Source organism: Eutrigla gurnardus (assembly GCF_963514095.1).
Source record: "Eutrigla gurnardus genome assembly, chromosome: 6".
Lineage (NCBI taxonomy): Eukaryota > Metazoa > Chordata > Actinopteri > Perciformes > Triglidae > Eutrigla > Eutrigla gurnardus.
In genome coordinates, this window is record NC_139920.1 from 10,007,218 (window position 1) to 10,028,540 (window position 21,323).

General features: G+C 41.0%; 2 protein-coding genes across 5 annotated transcripts in view; both read right to left on the reverse strand.

Annotated features, from left to right (window-relative positions):
- Positions 1-154: 154 nt before the first annotated feature.
- Positions 155-9,233, reverse strand: sass6 (SAS-6 centriolar assembly protein). The gene is made up of 16 exons (XM_084010962.1): positions 9,022-9,233; positions 8,533-8,593; positions 8,360-8,439; positions 8,165-8,269; positions 7,908-8,076; positions 7,607-7,684; positions 6,850-6,969; positions 6,478-6,669; positions 5,810-6,004; positions 4,143-4,232; positions 3,801-3,980; positions 2,761-2,842; positions 2,160-2,269; positions 2,025-2,089; positions 738-829; positions 155-578 (listed from the first exon to the last, which is right to left on the reverse strand). Exons 1-16 carry the CDS (start codon positions 9,081-9,083, stop codon positions 526-528), a joined length of 1,734 nt encoding a protein of 577 aa, XP_083867088.1. The 5' UTR covers positions 9,084-9,233; the 3' UTR covers positions 155-525.
- Positions 9,234-10,561: 1,328 nt separating this feature from the next.
- Positions 10,562-21,323, reverse strand: part of nfic (nuclear factor I/C) — a 35,245-nt gene continuing 24,483 nt past the window's right edge. For 2 of the 4 annotated variants that reach the window (XM_084011462.1, XM_084011464.1), the window contains exons 12-13: positions 21,021-21,109; positions 10,562-18,581 (exon numbers count right to left, since the gene is read on the reverse strand). In XM_084011462.1, the coding sequence (XP_083867588.1) occupies positions 18,561-18,581; positions 21,021-21,109 (110 nt within the window). In that variant the 3' untranslated portion in view covers positions 10,562-18,560. The remainder of the gene's footprint in view (positions 18,582-21,020; positions 21,110-21,323) is intronic. The other 2 variants (XM_084011461.1, XM_084011463.1) reach the window with 1 other exon arrangement.

A 21,323-nucleotide genomic window follows, 5' to 3' on the forward strand; every position in this document is an offset into this window, starting at 1 on the left:
ACTGAACTTTGACTCCGTGTTCAGTCGGTCTGAGACTGGTTAGCTCGCTGTACTGACCCCCTTTGCAAAGGTACAATAAAGACACTATGACAAAGTTTGTGGTAAAACCTCTTTATTTTCAGACTGCCACCACGTCATGACGACAACGTCCTCATAAACAGTCTATGGTTCGGGGATAGTCACTTCAAGTGAGAGGAAATAAATTAACGAAAGCATTACTGGAATTAATGATAAAAGCTGTTTATTACACATTATTGATAACAAATACACCACAAATCACAACAATATAAACAGTAAAGGATGGCAAACTTAATTTATGGTATCAGGGAAACGAGGGAATATTTCATATATATATATATACACATTTACTTCATTCTCTGTGATCACTGGGATCCAGCAGACAGGAAGATTGAACACCAATCAGAAGAGGGTTAGTGAATGTACAGTTTGTAGGAGTTGTTTTGATGCTTTTACTTCCAGCTTCAGTTAAAACGACGCTGCTCATTCAACCAGTGCGTTTGTGCTTCATGCAGAGAAGTAGGCAGAAACTATGGAGGGCTTTGTTCGCTGAGGAAACTCTACAAAGACAAAGAAGGACATCCCGTTTCTATTAATAGGATCATTCAGTAAAGACTCAAACAAATCATTATCCAGCTGTTAAAGTAGACACTGTGAATATGAAGGAGAAGGTGCAGCACTTGTGAACACATGAAAGCAGCATGTTGTGAAGCGTTTACCTTTGTGAAGCAGATCAGAAGGCAGACCATAGACTGGGATGCTGTCGTCTCTCCTCTCAAAGTACTTAGAATCCAGACCTGCAGACGGTCCACTGAGGACAGGAACAAGGACACAGTGAAACTCAAAGTAACAACACAGACACGCTCAAACGTAAATAAGACTTTTTTTTAAGCTTGAATAAGAAAAACAATAGCTGTGTCCAATCCAGCGACCACATCCTTCACAGGCTCCTTTTGAAGACTGAATGCTTCACAGTGGCCGAGACAAAGCTGTCCCATTTCAGACTCCTTCAAATGCAGTCCAGAAATGTGGATTCTTTTCCCGATTCAGAGGATCTAACCGACGGATCCTTCAAGGCCCAACTTATCCACACATTTTAATCAAGATGGCAACTGCAAGCAGATCAGCAGCAGAATTACACTCCAAGCCTGAATTACATCCCGAAGCATACCGCCGTCATTATATAAAATAAAAAAAATAAAAAAAGATCTCTGGCTCCAATGTAATAATATAACGTTAGTTAACTCTTCTATGCTCCGTCTTGTCATCTGTAGATGGTTGCTAGGTGACGGAAGCCAACAGGAAATCCTCCGTCGACCATGAATGCGAAGGCCATTCAAAGTATGCAGCCGTGTCCGCAAACATGAACTGAACTGGGACACAGCTGACGTCAGAGGCTCAGTCCTCAAACAGAGACATACTGATCCATTAAATCAAAGGACTACTTATAATAATCAGTTTCTCCACAAAGAATGAAACTAAAGCAGCATTTTAAATCTTGTTCACTAGTCATTCAGCATGAAGTTCTGTTGTCCCTCATGAGACCTCAATTCATAAGAAATATATACGGCAGTCAATAAATATATACGGCGAGACAAATATTTTTCTCATGCAGTTTGACTTGTACCATCAGTTACATTTGTCAATTTAAAAGATCATTTTTCATGTCCAGAAAGTCTGATTTTGTCGTTGTCATTTAGTTTAGTGTGAAAACTCAACAAACTAAATCTTTGGTCTCGTTCAACCTACGACACCAACACGCCCGTTAGCTTGACTCGCTAGCTAGCGAGATTAGCTCCATCACAAACGATATCTTAGCTGATGTGTTTCATCCAGCGACGAGAGATGAGAAAGATTATCTTTTGAATTGACAAATATCATATGGTACAGTTCATACAGTATTTGTCTCTCTTCATTGACTGCTGTACACGTTTACTCCCAAATAAGATCCCATGGTGGTCCACAGGAAGGGTTCCTAGGCCTCTCTATAGAAGGAGTCCACTCACATGTATCTCTGTCCAGCTGGAGGGACGTCAGCGGCGGCTGCATGTTTTCCTGTCTGAGGATAAAACTGAGCCCGGTATTAACAGTCACTACATGCTCATCTCACATGTCAACAAATCATACAGGACGTCTCCTACCTTCAGTCCAGGAGCTGTGGACACAAGCGGAGGACTGTCCAAGGGTTCAGAAGACTGTGTCTTTGTAGACAGCTGCTTTTCATTTAGCTGCTTGTTCAGCCAGTTTATAACTGTGGTGAAAGAGGAAGACCCTGTTTAAAAACAATGACACTATAATCTACTGTCACAATTACATTTAGCAGAATACAAAGTTGGGAGCATCACAGAGTTGGCCGTTAGCTAAATACATGACTATAGAGACAACCAGCGTGTTCATCAGGTATTTTCTCATTTAAATCCAAGTGTTTTACATTAACACTGTAATTTCACATTACATCTAACAGTCAACAATAATATAATACGTAGATTATGTATTTTCAGTGAGGAGAAGAGGGGCATAGTTGAACTGATGGACTTGTTTTAGGAAGGTTTCTGTGTGTTGACGTCTCCAGTGAGTCCATTTAAAACTCCGACTTCGACGGCTAGCACCTGTAGCAGTGAGCTGCTGTGAAGCGTTTGGAGGGGGCAACTTGGGGTTCAGTGTCTTGCTCAAGAACACTGGGAGTCAGGGATGGAACCGCCACCCTTGTGGTTAAAAAGACAGTCAGAGAGGCTTCCTCACCATTCTCATTGGTCTTCAACACATCTCTGCTTTCATTCAGCTTCTGTACCGTCGTCTCCAGCTGCTCCTTCAGTTTGTCAACCTGTAATATACAAATTATATTTTCATTAACCTCACATCTCATCATTTCTTCCCTGTTAATCTGCAGCCTCCTGACCGATGTTCATGTTTGGATGTAGATTGTGATCTCCATAGATGACGGAGAACTAACACCAGGGGGCGCAACCCCCAAACAAGCAGCAAATAGAAACTGGGAGGACCAGTCATTTACAGAGTAGAGAGATATAAGATTTGACTTTGAGTCATAAAGTGAAACATGAAAAATGATGGTAATAAGACAGAGATAAGGACCGTTACATCACATTTGAGGAAGTGGAACCAGATATTTGATCAAGTAGCACTGATATAGAGGGGCTAAGTCCCGCCCCTTCCTGTGTCCCTATGGGAGCAAATATGCTCGGTAGTTAACGGAGAGACAAATCATGTTATCATCCAGTTTGAATTGTACCATGAATAACATATATGAAGTTTGTTCATTTAAAAGATAATGTTTAAGGTCCATTTTGTCGTCGTATCCTTTAGTTTAGTGTGAAGCTGCTCAGTGAACTGCATCTCTCGTCTCACATGATGTACGTCACCAACACGGCCGTTAGCTTGGTTGGCTAGCTAGTTAGCCAACTAAGCTACATAGGCATCATAGCGTCAGAGATCACTTAGCACACTGCTGGGTGGACATTTTTATAATTACAGTCCTATACTAAAATCATATGTGTAATTAATGGTACAATTCATACAGGATCAAAACATTATTTCTCTTATTTTTTCTGGAATAAGGTCCCATGGTGGTCCACAGGAAGGGGCGGGACTTAGCCACTCTATGGAGGTTCAGGTGGATAACATGAACCGATCATCACCCGTGTTGTGGCTGATTGATGACGCGGCACTTTTAGACTGGCACGTTCATTTTGCTCACACATCTGTATTGTAAAGACGATCCGTTTGTTTTTTATGTGACGCCAGCAGAGTCTGTTCAGACCTACCTGCTCCTCCTTAGTGACGAGCTGATGCTGAGTTCTCTGGAGATCCTTCTCAACATTCTCCAGCTTCTCTGAAGTGTCCTTGAGGACCTTCTCCTGAGACACAGTCACAGTGTTCTTGACTTTTATCTTCCCAACCAAGCCTCGAACCTCCCCCTGCAGCTTCTTAATGATGCCGTTAGCCTGGGTAACAAACAGAAGCAAGGATTGAAGCATGCCGTGCCAGTTTATTACACGCACTAACTATTATTTTCCTCTGACTGAATAACAGAGACATGAAACATTAATCTATGACAGCTTATTATTGATAGTTGTCCCTCTATGTGTTCATGCAGCTTCACAAACCTTGATCAGCTCCTCAGACAGTGACTTCACCGTCGCCTCAAGTTTTTTAATCTTAACTTCTTTACTTTCAGCATTTTCTTGAATTGATTCCTAGAAGAAATATAAACAGAATTTCAGAGAATAAGTTGAAGAATAAGTCTGTCTGCTGTTATTCTAGATTTAAAACAACAATTTGGTAATAGCAGAAGGGTGAAACAGTCGGAAATGACAACTAATTTAGAGCATAATAATGATATATTTTATAATATTGGATTATAATTATTGATGCTTTATTGTGAAGCTCAGTTTTAAGGATTTAAATCAAGTCCTTCTCTGAGTGGATCATTCATGTAGACTGGGGGTGCAGTCGAATAGTCTTTTTTGCTTAGGAAGGTTCCTAACTGAAGAAGTGACCCGGAAGTAAACAAGTGGCTGCCATGATAAGAGCTGTTCGAATTCTCTAAATGCATAGGAAAGGAGCTCCAATGCTTCCTTTCAGAGCTCCTTTAGCATAGGATGCAACAGACCTTCCTATACGAAAGGAAAGGAGATTACGCCGACCCACAATTCTTTGCGAGAGCAACATTTAAAGTGCCGCACACCTCGGCCGTTCATGAAAACAAACGATATGCGCATTTACATATTTAACAGTTACTTTCATGCAGACATATAGTAATTGGAATAGTGATAATAAATGTGTGGACAGTGATAATAATTGAATGTTTTTTATTTATTTATTTCAATCATGTTACAAATGTTTGACAAAAACGAAACTAAAACCACAAATGAAACGTAAATAAAGCAAACGGTCAAACAGAAAGGAGGAGCTGCTGGACCTGAAGCTGGTCAGTGAACCAGCTGTTGATAAAACCAACATGGGGAGAAGTGGACGATGCGCTTTTTGTAGTCCATTATTGTAGTTTCTCCAGTGCAGACGCACGTCAATCACCGGTGCCGATCATCAGCTGTCAATCATCAGCGGCCGCGTTTTAATGACGTAGCTTAGTGAAAGTCCGGTCGGATTCTCTGAGCACCGCGGTCGACTATTCCTAAGTCCTTTTGCGTTCTCCTATCGCCTTTCCTTAACCCCGTGACGTTTTCCCCAGAGGTCAAGGAATAGGAGTTAGGACCTTATTTTTTGACTATTCGACTGCACCCTGGGACTCCACACACACCTCCCTTCACTAGAAGTTTCTGATTGACTGATGTCATGGTGTTATTGGTTGCTACTAGCTTATGTCATCACATGTCATATTTTGTTTTACAGGAAAAAAGCATGATTGGATTTTCATATAAAAAAACAAATGTACCATATTTAATCTATTGTTAAATAAGATGCCCAATATGACCAGGGATGTGATCTAAGAGCATTTTTTTTTATTTTTCACTTCATCTGGACTTTAATAATATTACGTTTCCTGTGTCAGCCTGGTGTTTTTACACATGAACATGAACAATATCTGTTGATCTATCTCAAGTCATAACCTCATTGAATATTGAACAACGCTCAACATCACAGATTTTCCTCATATGTTACATATATATGGTTCAAACTCCTCCTGTCTTCTGAAACCACACTAACCTCAGCCCAGCAAACCAAAGTCTTCCTCTAAAGGTGTATTAGATGAGGTCGATGCAATACCGATGTGATTTATATGATATCAGAGTTCTGTTGAAGTGGCTCTTACCTTCTGCTGCTGAGTGGCTTCCAGCATCTCTTTGGATCGGAGCATGAGCTCATCCTTATCTCTGATCTCTTGTTCCACAACAGCCACTCTCATCTGTAGCTGGCTCACCAAGCGCTCCTTGTCATGGACCTCTGAGTCCAGAGTGCTGTTCTCCCTCCTCAGAGACAGGACCTGCTGCTTGGAGCGCTGGGACTCCTGCACACACAAAAACACTCGCATCAACAATCATTCTTTAAATGAGTACAGGAAACACTACAGGAGCCCTCCACCAGTCCCAATGTTCACGTGGTGGTGACATATCACGTTACTTTGAAAACACAAAATCATCCCGTTGACAGCTGTGTTATTTTTATTTTATTTTTTAATGTCTTCCTGACTCTCGTTTTATCAGACTAGAGGACATTGTGAAGTTATCTATTTACTCGTTTTGGGTAATTCCCTCGGGCAAAGTTTGAAGAAACATTGACTTGTTTAAAATATAAGTATATAATATAAGTACTCGATGGTTTGATAGTGAGACAGAACTAAACCATCACAGACTTTAAGGGAACGTGCATTAAAGTGCGTGAGTGTGGACGTTGGGATTGGAAGTGAATCTCAAAGTGGGCGGCTCCAGCCGTCGCCATCTTGGTAGTGACTGTAGATATTACCCATGTTGTTTCCCTTACCTCCTCTGCAGCCACTAGTTTCATCGTCAGGTCCCTGATGACAGACTCGTTCTTGTATTTCTTCTCCGTCAGCTCTCTGCAGGAAGCCTCCAGCTCCGTCAGTCGGCTCTGAAGCTGCTGGCTGCTCTTCTTATGAGAAGTCTCCAGCTCCTGACGGAGCTGCTCCGTCTGCTGATGAAGTCTGCCCTGTAACTGAAAGACATACCAAAGAAAGAGATCTAACTAATCCTGCAGCATAATGCACCATGATTGATGAATAGCTCAATAAATCACTAGAAATGATAGCTATGAGGAAGCAATAACACGGTACTAAGGGAGTTAATATAATGTGGGTTCTTCTTATAACTCAGGTTGTGGAGCGACGAGGCTCACCTCAACAGCCTTCTCCCTCTCTGACAGCAACTCCTGAGAATGACGGCTGGACAGAGAGCTGCTCTGACTCGTCCACTCTGAACGCAGTTTGTCCAACTCTTTAGTCTTCTCAGACAGAGTCTGTTGGAGAAATACAAATGTGATAAGTGTTAAATAAGAGAAGCACAGTTTATTTAGTGTCATAAGGTCTCCCTGTATAAAAAAGGATAAATACATTGAAACGTTTTTTTTCTCCAAGTCACTTGTGACAATATTACCCTGATGACACGAGAACCAAATCGGGCAAATCCACATTCTTTTTTTATATAATTTATTTCATTTTTTTAACGTTATGTACGAATGTGTGGGATGTTATTATATTTATTTAAATAAATCATGACATGGCTTTAATCACAAACTGTTCTATCCACATGTATGCCATTTCATATCTGGATAAACCTATCGGGATACAGCTCACTTTCTCCTCCAATAAATAAACAGTCTATAAGAGATAAACACATACATTTGGTTTTCTGCTGTGTGATCCAAGCTCCAAGCCCTGTTTCAGAGCTGTGAGACCAATCATGTGGTTGCATATCGTCCAATTAAACTGAGTTTCTACGTTACAAGAAGTTGGTGTGTGGGTTTGGTTTTTCTATTAAAAAAGGTTTGTAAAGTCTGACTGGGATTTGAAAGCTTGACAATGTCCGGAATTTTTGAAAAATGTGGAACATTTTGAGCTCGACATGAATGTATGAACGGGCAGGTAGACGCACACCTGTTGAGCATAATTCAGCTGCCTGGACAGATCCTCTTGAGTCGTCTTCAGCTTCTTCTCGAGGGCCTCTTTGTCGGCCTGAAACGGTGAGAAAACAAGGTTCGTCAGCCTACACCTACCTCAAACACCCACAGATAAAAGGCACTTCCCCTCATCTGCCACTGATTTGTTCTTAGTATGAAGGCTGACTTCCACAAACTGGACAAACAACGGTAGGACTAATGGCTCCACATGACGAACCTCAGTTTGATCTCGAGTTTTACAATCAAAAGGTCAGACAGTGTAATGGTGATGAGCCAACCTTCAGAGAGGAGAGACACACTGCCAGATAGTCTTTAATCTCCTTGTCAGAGCCGTGAACAAGCCTCAGAGACAAGTGGTTCAGATGTTTGAATGCATTTGTCTCTACAACACTGAAGTTGGCAGGGCCGTCAAGCACCGGAGACTGACTGGACAGCTGCAGCAGAAACCTGCGGACAAGATAATTAAACAGTCATGTAGTCTCTCTCACTAGAGTGTGAAGCTGTGTTGTGGTGCTTTGCGTGTCTTCCTTCCTACCTTGGGTTGTGCGACTCTTGCTCAGAATAGCACAGATTAAGCAGGTCGATAAACTTCTGTGGAAATGTTGCAAAGTCTATCAGGAGTCCCTGTTGGACTTTCAAACTACACAAACAACAACAACGAGAGAAAACATTAGTTCCAGTTAAAAAACGAATTCCTGCAGCTAAACACTTAGCAGCATAGTTGACCTACCTTTGGAAGTCTTCTTCTGATATAGACAGGTTGAAGAGAAAATATGGATCTAGATCATCTGTTAGTCTTAGTAGAAGATCCTAATCCAACAGGGGGGAAAAAGAAAGCTTGCCATTAATAACATATCAGGGTCGTACCGACAGCTAAAGTGGAATAAATCCAGTCCTACTCACCCGTTTATGGACTGGACTTGTTGTCAACTGGAGCTCAATAGTGACACGGATATTTGCTTTCCTGTAAAAATAAACAGATCAAACACACACACATACATACATACAATTATTATCTATAATCAAGTATGTATGATGGGAAATATGAGCCAATAAAAAGATACTAATCATTTTCAAACTGCCCTGAATGTTTTAATTCTCTTCTAGTTGTTTTTAGTACTTTTAAATCATTAAGACAAATTAATAATAACAATCATTACTTTTACTTCCATGTTTAAAATTGTATTTCCCTCAAAGTATCTTGTTTAATTTCTATTGACTCTGACTGAGGGACGACTAAAGGTCGGTCGCCGCTGTTGTTAATGTAGTTGATCTAGTTTACAGGTTATACCTAACGATAACGCTAGCATAAAGCATAGCATTATGCTAATATAAACATGTAGGTAGCGTAACATTAGCTCGGGGACGTCTCGCGTCAAAGTCCAGTCTTACCTCTCCTCACAGTCCCGGCACCTCACGTTCACCTGTAACGGTTTACTGAAGAGTTCCTCCATGTTTTCTTTTATCCAACTAAACACGTCTCACGCTGAGTATCTGGTTATCGGTTAAACTCGTTAGTTATACTGAGATGCGCTGACTTCCACCACACGGACCCTTTACATTTTAGTTGCTGTTGCTTCAGTATTTCTAATTTGGCGCTTTTCAGCCGCCAACTGACACCCTGGAAACGGAACATGAATCATCTTCTTCATGACGTTCAACGGCTGTTGGTCAAACTACAAGTCCTCACCGCCCCCTACTGTCTCGGCGTGGAACACACATAGGTCATTTTTTAATTATTTCTTTTTATTTAACAATGTACAATACAAGGCAGGGAATAAAATATACAAAGATGAAAAATCAGTACAATCAGCAACATTTATACACAACATGGTCGATAATAAGGATAACACTAAAATACGAGAGAAAAAAATATCTGAAAAATACCTCCGGAGTAGGTTAGGTCAACACGTTACCACGGTGATCCAGCCAGGTTAAAAGTGCCACCTCCACCACAATGAAAGCTGTGTTCAGGCTCAACATATACTAATCTCACTCTGTGGGACATCTGCTGCATCCTGCACTTCTGCCACTTTCATAAGAAGTGGACGTAGTCACTGCCATACCTGTAATTAGTTTGTCAACCTTGAGTTTGGAATTTTGGCCTTTGCCATCTTGTTTTTTTGCAACCAGAAGTTACCCAAAAGGGTGGAGCTAAGTACAACCGAATGCTGAACAAGACACTTTTAGTAACAATGTTAACATTCTGGTGAATTTAAATCACACTGTGAAATAGGTTCAAGTTGTAAGAATGTATCAAGTGTAAGAATGTATCAAGTGAGAAGAAGGGTACATTTCTCATAGACTTGGACAGCCGTTTACTGCGGCCATAGTCATCATGACGGAAACACACATGGATTAAACAAACACACAGGAGGTCTGATGGCTGAGTTGTGGTATAGCTTGTTTATTAATGGTATATTTTTGCATAGGGAAACATACTCATTTCCAGTAATGAATTTATCAGCATCGGCTGATATCAATGGCTAAATATGGTTATAATGACATATCAAAGATGTTAATATCCCCCACAGCAGAATAACATTAGGTCAGAAACATTGCTTCAGACAGCTGTCACTCAAACTATGACACATTCAAACAGGAACAGAAAGTCCGACCTTGAACAGACAGCTGTCAAGTGTTTCTCAATGTCAAGGAAGGATCCTCCAAGGACGCGACGTCACCGGTTCCCCCCGAATGACTGTTCCAATGTCCAGGACGCTTTGGAATAATGTAAAGAGGTAATTTAGGCAGTTTTGATGAGTTGTATTAGGTTCATCAGGTTTGATTGAAGTGTGTTTTACAATCTAAGATGATACATTTTTGTGTTTTTCATTGGACTCTGGTGGCTTTGAAGAGAGTGTATTAATTGAACGTTGTACGTAAATTTTGAAAACTGTAAAAATCCGTGCTGATTGTATTTATTTTCCAATAGGCCTATATATTTTGAATATGTTTATATGGTTTTGAGGAATGTAAAGTCAATATTCCAACTAGGAATTGTTTCAAAGTGAATTATTCTGAATAAAGTATTTCTTCAGTCAACCGTTACATTCTCCAGACTGTGTCTTATGGTCTCTGCAGGAGCAGACTTAGAAGGACCCATCCTACCAATTAAGCATCCTTGACTTTGAGAAACACGCCATGACTTCAGTTTAGATGAAAAGACATTAGTATGCCACACTGTTGACATCATTTACTGTCCTGTCCAAATTCAGTCAAAGAGGAACAGTTTACATCATGCAAATAAAGGTTGATTATTGAGATTCAGCTTCACCCAAAGAAAGGAAAAACGTTCTTAAAGCTCTTGTTAGAGCTACTGCATCCAGTCCAGAGCAGCAGCCCTGTCCACAGTGAACATGTCCGTACTGAACATCAGCACTCCACATCCGCAAATACCCCATCTATTATCTTCTTGGATTTGGAAACCAAGTCATGAACCACAGCCCAGTGTCACGGCAAGTCGCTTAAATAGTCACAAATGCAATCTATTGGTTTCATCTGCAAGGACATGAATTGTCCATTTTTTCTTTGTGTCTCTCAGCATTAAAGCGATGTCAATGTAACTTTAATTAGGATCCTTTTTCATGGTGGACACACAAATTAAACACATCCACTTGATTATGCAACATCCAGAGCTAGTCTAATTGGTTTTGTTGTCTAACGCTAACGCTGGTTTTGTTGTCTAAAGCTAACATTGGTTTTGTTGTCTCAAGCAAACGTTGGTTTTGTTGTCTAACGCTAACGCTGGTTTTGTTGTCTCAAGCTAACGTTGGTTTTGTTGTCTAAAGCCAACGTTGGTTTTGTTGTCTAAAGCTAACATTGTTTTGTTGTCTCAAGCTAACGTTGGTTTTGTTGTCTAAAGCCAACGTTGGTTTTGTTGTCTAAAGCTAACATTGTTTTGTTGTCTCAAGCTAACGTTGGTTTTGTTGTCTAAAGCTAACATTGGTTTTGTTGTCTCAAGCTAACGTTGGTTTTGTTGTCTAAAGCCAACGTCAGTTTTGTTGTCTAAAGCTAACATTGGTTTTGTTGTCTAAAGCCAAAGTCGGTTTTGTTGTCTAAAGCTAACGCTGGTTTTGTTGTCTCAAGCTAACGTTGGTTTTGTTGCATTACGACATCCCGAGCACCAATGATACTTCTAATTGAAATACAGTTTTAAAGTTGTGTTGAGGGATATGAAAAAAAGGAAAATTTGTGTCTATGCAGACGAATCAAGTAGATTTAAATTTTGTGACTATTTCATGAACTGCCATGATACTGTGTTGTGTATTACTGTGTTTCTGATTGGCTGCCATTTTTCAATAAAAATCATGGTATAGTCTTTTCTTTAACAGTGAAAATAACAGACTACACCTCACACTTGTCTATTGTGTTGATATATTGGGGGAATTTTTCATGTCTCATTGCTATATCACTGAATGAACTATAATATCCTGTGAAAAGGACTATGCTCTATATGGGCTGTATAAAGCCTATGCTCTCTGATGTAAGGGATATATATCTGTAAGCAAGCAAAGCAGTCCTTTACATAATATCTGAAGAGAAAAATAATCCTTAAAATATGAGACTGCATTTAAATGTTCTCTGAGAAACAACTCTTTCGTTCATTACAAACTGTCTTCGTCACAGAGTGGACAGTGTGCAGAAACAAAGCAAACGCAGATACAGAAAGGTTTCAATATGGCGTCTCGTCACAGCTCTACAAAATCTGGTTTTCACTCACTAAGAGAGCTTTTCCAACTGCTGTGAGAATTACAGAAAGAGGTTTAAGGAGCTGTTAAAAATACAAATCAACTAAGAAACAGCAAAAAAAGCTATACAGGAATTACAAGGTTTTCAGGCAACAGCAGCAGTAGGGTTGACTGTTGAATACCATTAGTAGTTTATAGAAAAAAGCCCTCTAGGAAAACAAACGCAGTTGTTGAGATCTCCTTTCTCCCTCACATCACGTTCAGCTGCTAATCTAACAACCAGCAGTACAACCGTCACAATCACAACCGTTCACAATACTAACCGTTAAACACAAGTCACGGTAAAACTGTTGTGATTCTGATATGATGCATCTAAACAGGATCAGTCCAGAAACACTGACTGGATATTGAACAACCACAGAGTAGAGACAAATCTAGAGGGAAATGGACACGATGAAGAACAACATGTTCATCAACATTTAGCCATTCATTTAATGTACTTTGATAGAAACTGACCGTACACGTTTTCATCCTGCCATCAGTGCAATCATCATAGCATCAAGTGGATTCAGTGGTGGTGGGGAGGTCCCTAAGGCCTAGTCTCTTTATGTGTTTTACCAGTGATGTAATTCTACTGAGTTGTTATTTGGCACACACGTATTGTTTACCAGTTAATATGATGTACAGATTAATTATTATTCATACATGTGTTTTAATGGCGGGACTTCCTTCTTTTCCCAAAGTACCATTCAAAGCATCTTTTGAGTCCAAAGCTTCGTCTGCCTACCGACAACATGTTGGACACAGACTGCAAGAAGTAGGCAGAGTCATTGTGACATCACCCGTGGTTTGTAAACTACGGTTTGGAAGTCTCACATTTCAGGATTTTGGCTGTCGCCATCTTGGATGTTTTGCAACCAGTGAAGGAAGTGACCATATTTGGACTGTGGGGGAGGGACGGATGGATCTGATCACCGCAAGCAGCAGAGCAGCACCCCGAGCAGCAACCTTACGGCATCTAGATCCATCTGGCTTCTGGGAAGTTTTAAGTAATCTTAGTAGCTAATTGCATTAGCAAAACCATGGTAGGGGCTTGTCATCACAAGGAAGCCCCGCCCTAAAGCATCCCCTGCTTTCTGGTCTATTTGACTCTAAATTGACCATAATTGACTAAATAAACATCAAGCTGTATCGAAGAAGACTTGAAACTAGAGATTGAGACAATTAACTCATTTTACAATGTTTACTGAGATAATAAATCAAGTGAAAAATTTTCTCAAAGACATCCACAAAATCAGACTTCTTTTTTCAATTAGAGGAGTCGCCCCCTGATGGCCAGCGGAGAGAATACAAGTTTAAGGCACTTCAGCTTCACTTTTCAGAACCGGAGTTTGCTGCCTGGTTAGACACTATCACTCATGTGTATCTATATATATCTACACACACACACATATATATATATACACACACACACATATTTATATATATATATATATATATATATATTATATATATATATATATATATATATTTATACACATTTACAGTTCCAGTTTAATTCCTGGCTGCTGCACATCATTCTTATCCGACTCTCTTAAAAAATATCTTAAAGAAAGAAGCATCCAAGTAACAACTCAGTATGACGCAAGAATGTATTATAAATTATTAATATGTGTGTGATGACAATGTAATGATCAGTTGTATGTTGTCAACGTCAGGCCTACATCTACTGTAATATCATTAACAACAGGAGCCTGAAACTGAAGCAGCTGAATGGAACTCAGCCACCATTCATGTCAATGCTTGTACCTTAGAAGTGTCGAACTGAGGTCAGTGTGCTGAGCTAAAGATAAAGCAGGTAAAGGAACTCCTAACTGGATCACTGCTGCTGATGCAGGAAATGAAAACGGTCACCGTCATCAGTCACCATCAAAGCAGCTCATCTGTTCACACTCTGTCTTTGGTAAGTGGCTTCGCCACATCTTTGAGTTGTGTATGGGAACGTGACAGCCTTTGTCCTCTGCAACCCTGAAACTGAGGACGGAACTTTAGTCCCTGAACATGATGATAAGCATGAATGTTATTCACCATCTGTTTCCTCTAGATTTGTTTGATGGCTTGTTACCTCTGGACCTGAACAGCCCATCTCCACTGATGTTCTCAGTACTGAGCACCAACTGCTGGGCTGAAGCGTGTCACATTACGGTACAGGCTTTGAACGCAACATGTACTGCAGATGAAAGCATGCAGAACAACAGAAAAGTGATGCTGTGATGTTTCCATGCCAACATCCTTTCAGCCCAGAGAGGCTGAACTCACGTGTACTATTATTCTCACCTCACTTTTGACTTGAGATGTCCTGAACACACCGATTATTGTTAATATCTCTGTTGGACTTCTTTTACCATAGTTGTCACCATAGTTACTGAGAGCTTCTGACCTTGTCTGATAGAGTGTCGAGGCCCTGGGGCTTGCTGGTGGTACTTTATTTGTCTCATTTTGTAGGATAGAATGAAGAGCCGACACACTGCTCAGCTGGCTGATGATATCTAAGGAAGCTGGAGAAAAATTAAAGAGGATTCAGACCTCTGAGACACCATGTCTATAAGTTAAGCTTTAGTTTTAGGATAAGTTTTACTTCACGATGTGAAGGAGTGATGAGATTCCTACAGTACAATGTGCTCAGTAATCTTTGTGAGTCTTTGTTTTAGCGGTGTGAGAGAGAAGATGTAAATGTTTGTCCATATTCACACCAGTTGTATTTGTATTTTACTGGTGAATGTATTTGTCCTGGTGAAGTGGCAGCCAGGACCTGCTGTCGCCGGTGACACAGTCTTATCAGCCAACATAGCTTTGATTTAAAGAGTGAACTTGTAATTACAATTTGGCCTGGTGTCCATGAATTCAGCTCACCAGGACTGACCTATCAGATTTAGGACAAACAAATGTTACGTTCAGGTTTGTTTCTGTAGGAATAGCGCCATCACGTGGTAATTTGGCTCATCATTTATGATCGAAGACCTGACCCAGGACCCCGAGCCAGCAATGTCTGATAGGGTCATGTTGTACCAACATTATTCTATTATCAGGGTCTAACCTACTAGAATCTCACAGGACCCTACAGAGTCATATTACTGTATTGAAAACAAGTCATTTAGAGGATTGTGCAGCCTTAGTGGAGGAACTACAGGTTAATGTCTCGTTCATCATCCCTCACAGGGATAAACTTAGTTTTCCCATTTCATGGGTCCCTTTCTTTGTGGCTTGGCCACCATCTTAACTTAAACATTCTGTACATCCTACGATTTATGACCGACATATTCTTACAAACACTACAAGCAACATAAACATAACTAAAAATAAGGTCAAAGCCAAGTTGATTAAGAATAGTGTTAAGTGCATGCATCTGTATAAAAGTCATCTATGGCCTTATGTTGTCACATGACTCGTCCCGTGGTCAATGTGGCCAATCACAGAGCTGACCTGGAGTCTGAACCTGTTCACCGTCGGTCTATTAGGTGGTCGAGAGGCGTCGCCACTAAATATTCACGAAATACTAGAAGACAGTGTGTTTGACAGGATGGGGACGTGTTTGTAGTGACTCAGATCTCAGGTGGCCAGACTGTCCCCGACCACCGTGGTTCTCAACACTGTCAAGGTCCACAGCTGAGACTCTGAACCAGATCAGATTCTTCAGGAACAGTCCAAGGTTTAGGGTGCTCCAGTTCTTCTCTAGTCTGACCCACAATAAAACGACAAAATCATCTTAACTCAACGTCCACGGTCTCCACTCTTTCTCAGCTGCCGTTGGGACACTTGATCGTAGTATAGAACATGCGGATCATAACCAGTCATGCCATCCTTGAACCACTTGTTATCATGTGACCACACAACCACCCAGTCAGCTGATGGACAACGGTTAAGATAAGGAGGGAAGGCTACTGGACGGTGGGATGAAGGACATGTCATGTGACTCAATGATAAACCAGTGTGACGCCTTCCACTGTCAACGTGTGCCGTCTTCAGATGGATGCTAGCAGAGCTAATCAAAGTTGTTGAACCTAAAACACCTGCTACACTGGTTCATGTCAAGCAATCACTCATGCAGCTTTTTTCTTGTTGTTTTTTTTTTAAGTGCTACCAGCTGCTTCTCCATAACGTATTATTGTTCTTTAACTAAAGGCAAGGCACATAATGTGTTTTATGAAATATCGTGCAAAGTAGAAGTTTAATAACAGGGCTATTATTAAAATGTAAAGAAATAGACAGGAGCCCTTCAGTCCACTGCTGTCTGATGTCCTACAGAGTACAGAGGGAGGAGAGGCAGGGGAGGACAGAGGGGAGAGGTATCGTCTGTTTGAGCCATGCATTCATTAGGTCAACACAGAGACCAGGGCAGCACCATGCACTATACATCAGCTTTAGGACCCAGCTCACATCAGCACCTGAACCCCTTCGGAGTCTCTGACACCAATCAAACCTGGAGAGGAAAACACACCCGTGATCAAAATGAATGCAACCCAACCTGATGCATGCAGAGTCAACCGAGAGATTCGAGGCCTCACAGAATCACGTGAAGATGAAAAAGAGTCGCACGTATTCCACCACACTAAAAAACAAAGAGACGAAAGGAAATAACACAAGAGCGAGCCGTTCCTGGTGATCTCTCTAGCATGCGTGGTTGGTGCCTGATGTGTGCAGATGTGACACACTCAAACTCGTCCACATCGCCAGGCAACACGAGTCAAGAGGCAGCTTTATATGGCACAGATGATTCAGTATTAGTCCGTTATATTCAGTGTGCGATGGAGTACCAAACAGCAACAATCTACTCCTGCTGCACTTTGACAGACTGACATCAATATTTGATTCTGGTTCGCCGCCGATAGAAATCCATGTTTGGCTTCTATTAGAGGATTCTAACTCAATGTTAAAATGCATCATGACAGATTTTAGGCTGTTAAAAAGATTACTGACTAAGTCAAGCTGCAATTGGCCAGAATATTGCTTTGCCTGACTAAATGACTGTCAAGGTTGGACAACTTGTTGTTGTTTGAAATGTTTATGCTTTTCTTGTTGCCGTGGTAAACCATCTAGCCCAGCACCTAACCTGAACCCCGACCCGCAACAAACAGAAACCTTTTAGCAGGACAACAATCCTGGACTTTGTGCTCAGTTCAAGTCGGCCGTCGACGACTTTGAGACAAACACGGGGCAGCCTGCAGACACGCCGCATCATGAACTGGATCATAGTGCAACGCTGCAGTATCTCCTTCTAATCTAAGTACAAACCCGCCACTGAGTCCTCTGAGACAACAACATCTAGATCTCCTCCAAAAAGAGCAGGGATGGAAATGTAAGGAACACACACACATGCACACACACACACACACACACACACACATGGTGCTACAGAGTCCAGCAGCCAGTTTACTGCCACATACTGCTGGTTTAAGTGGCAGCTGACCAGCGTCTCCTCCTGGTACCAGTAACTCAATCTGCAGCATGAATATAGCTCTTCTATTCCACTATGACTCATCGTTTTCTGATAAAAAAGCACAATCAAACAGTCTTAAATACATGAGCTTAGCAAAGCAACGCAACGGTTTCAGGCTGATGATTGTCAATAAAAAAAGACAAAGCCTCTGTCTTTTGGTGGGAAGAGAGAACAAACTGCTCTGCTTCAACGACATATCAAGAACAGATTAAAAAGTGCAAAGAAACATTACATACGACAGGATCTCTCTTTGTAGTCGCTTCAGAAAGAAGGGAGGCTTATTATTTGCATATATTCTAAGCAGCACCTGCAGCGGAGAGGGACATTCTGGGTGTTGAGGGGGGGTTGGGATGAGGTCTATGTCTGTCCCAGGGAGGAGGCCTTATACTGGGTTTAGTGTGGAGACCCAGGGGACAGGACTAAAGGCTGACATCCAGGCCTCATCCTGGGAACACAGGATCAGGATCTGGTGTGTTTGTGGCCTGGTTCTGGTCTGCAGTTCATCCAGACCAACCAGTTAGTGTCACATAGCGTAGAGCAGCATCCGTCTTCCATCCAGGCCGTCTCTGCTGGGTCCATACACATAGAGAAATATATGACACTGCATATTTCTATAGATGTATGACCAGCATGCTTTCACAAAGATGAATAGGTTTTTCCTCTGCTCATGTCATGACAACATTGTCTCCTTTCCTCCAGGACGGTACTGGTACTCTGACAGTCAGCTTCCCTCCACAGTCCACTCAGTTGCCCAGATACCAAGACTGGAACAGAGACAGAGACCAGACTTTATCTTCAAACGTTGATCATTAATACACTGGATATGACTATGACTATACATATATATATATATATATATATATATATATATATATATATATATATATATATATATATATATATACACATTACTCCATAGATCAAAAGATCAAATCCCTAATGAAGAAACGTGTAAAGGATGCATTTACATAATTCATGTTGTCATTCAGTACAAATAAGTACAAATAAGGATCCTGTTTAGCTGATTGGTATATTTATGAACAGTGCTGATCCACATTATCCAACAGTTTAACAGCGTTAACATTGAACTCTGCTGATGAACTTCGGTCATTAGAAATAATAATTATTCCTCAGCTGTCTAATCATCTCATCAGCCTGCAGCTTCATCCACAACAAGCAGTGACCCCAACACAGTCCTAAACCCAGACATGAGTCAGCGTTTATGCACTTCCTGTTCCCTCAACTCCAAGTCAATGGTTGTGTCCGAAATCACTCACTCATTCTCCCTACTCACTATTAGGTAGTTCTATGTAGAGGACTCTCTAGACTCTCGGGTATAGAGGACTATGTAGAGGACTATATTTGTAGAGGACTATGTCAAGGACTTTAAATGTAGAGGACTACATAGAGGACTATATTTGTAGAGGACTATGTAGAGGACTGTATACGTAGAGGACTATGTAGAGGACTATATTTGTAGAGGACTATGTAGAGGACTGTATATGTAGAGGACTATGTAGAGGACTATGTAGAGGACTGTATATGTAGAGGACTACGTAGCAGAATATGTTGCGAGTTCATCTGTAAAATGAAAAAACACTTTGGGACACGACTCAGGTTATTTTCTCTTTGTGACCGTCTGTGTTGTGATGCTCTACTCTAATTAAATACATAATTTTCATGGATTTGTCTCAATCACTCTGCTCTCTCTACTCTTGTACATCTGTTATTTTTCCTTCAGTGCAATGCATGATGGTATATAATGCTTGGTAACCATCATTTGTACTTTTCAAGATGAATTGTTGGATACGTTGAATACTTTGAGAACTCACTAGTGAGGGATTTTGGACACAGCTCATGTGTTTTTGGTTGGATGTCTGAAATAAGGTCTGTGCTTAACACAAGCTGATGAGATTTTAATGTTTTATTCTACGATAGTCAGAAAAAGTTTGTATCCCTCTGTAGAATGTTGAAGCTTTTACGTTTCTTTAAAGGAGACTAAATGGGAAGACTAGATGTCATTGCGTCAACTCTACACAGTCACTCTCGTTGTGACTGTGGTTTACTTCCTTTATAGCCAAATATAAAAATCATTAAGTGGTGTAATTAGTGAAGCTGAAATACATGCCATTACCATTTGCTTGCCATAGAGATTATTTTCTGTAATTTTGTGGAGCAACCAGTGTGATGCCAACTTCCTGTTAGCTCTCTACAATGCTCCAATGATTGATTGTTGCGGATGCTGTCATTACGTTTGTCCAGCTCCATGCAGACATCACATACTGTCTCATGATGTTGACCCCTCAACCCAAACTGAAATACTCCACCAATCACTCAGATTACAACATTATTTCAGTCATTAGAAGTGCACAGCCTAATATTTTAAGGCCCTTTTTCCACTGTGCAGTCTACGGGACCCAGTAATGTCAGAAATAGCTGAAATAACCATGACCTCTTAACAGCACAATGGAAGGTGGTGGCATATTATTAGTTAAAATGATGTGGAAACAATTTAATGTTGGATTTAGGCAACAAAACCACTTGGTTGGGTTGAGGTAACACCAGGACACGGAGAGCGGTTTCCTGGTTGAAAGTCGTCCCCTCCACCATAAGACTGCATCACACGCCCTGAGCGTTGCACAGTCACAAGGTTGTGTTGTACGTGCCACCACCAAGTCGTGATCATGGACGCAGTCATCGTGACATCACCCATTGGTTTCTGCACTACGGATTTGAAGCCTCATGTTTGGCATTTTAGCTGTTGCCATCTTGGAATTTTTGCAACCAGTGAACAGAAATTACCATATTTGGACTGCGGAGGAGCGACGGGTGGATCTGATTATCTATTATCGTTTCATTGCCTCCTATGTTTTTTGGTTCCCCGTCAGTTCTGCATCAGCTAAGTCATTAAAGCTCACTTTTTGTTTAGTTTGACCAGCATCGCCTCCTTTTTACATTTTATCAACCAGGACAGAGTGTCAGTAGAAATGGATGAGTCATGGATGAGTTAAGAAACTTTTAGAGGAAAGCAAAACATGAATGAAAGGAAAGCTTCCTAATTCTAGTAAATATAGTCAGATAATCAATGGTTTGATTCTTCTCCAGAGATACCATAATGAATAGGTGGAACTGATTTTTTCCTAACCCTACAGTAAGTTGAGCTTCTAAACTGAGCTTGACAATGTCAGATGAACCATACTAACCTGGGCCTGGTAGAGTCCACCTGGGTCTCGAGGGGTGACTCCAACGAAAGAGGTGCGATTGGCAGGGGGGGTCCCCGGGGCTGAGTATGCTGAGGGTATTGGGTTAACAACATCAGTCTCAGAGTTCTTTAACGTCTGTCTACTGAAGGTACGAAGACAAACTCCACCCAGCTGATATGTTAACAACTGACCTGAGAGGTTTTCTAGACTGTGGAACTGACTATTGTCCAACTCTGTCTCATACAAATTTATGTCCCCATACAACTTAACTACACTCTCAATTATGTATTTTCACATAATTGA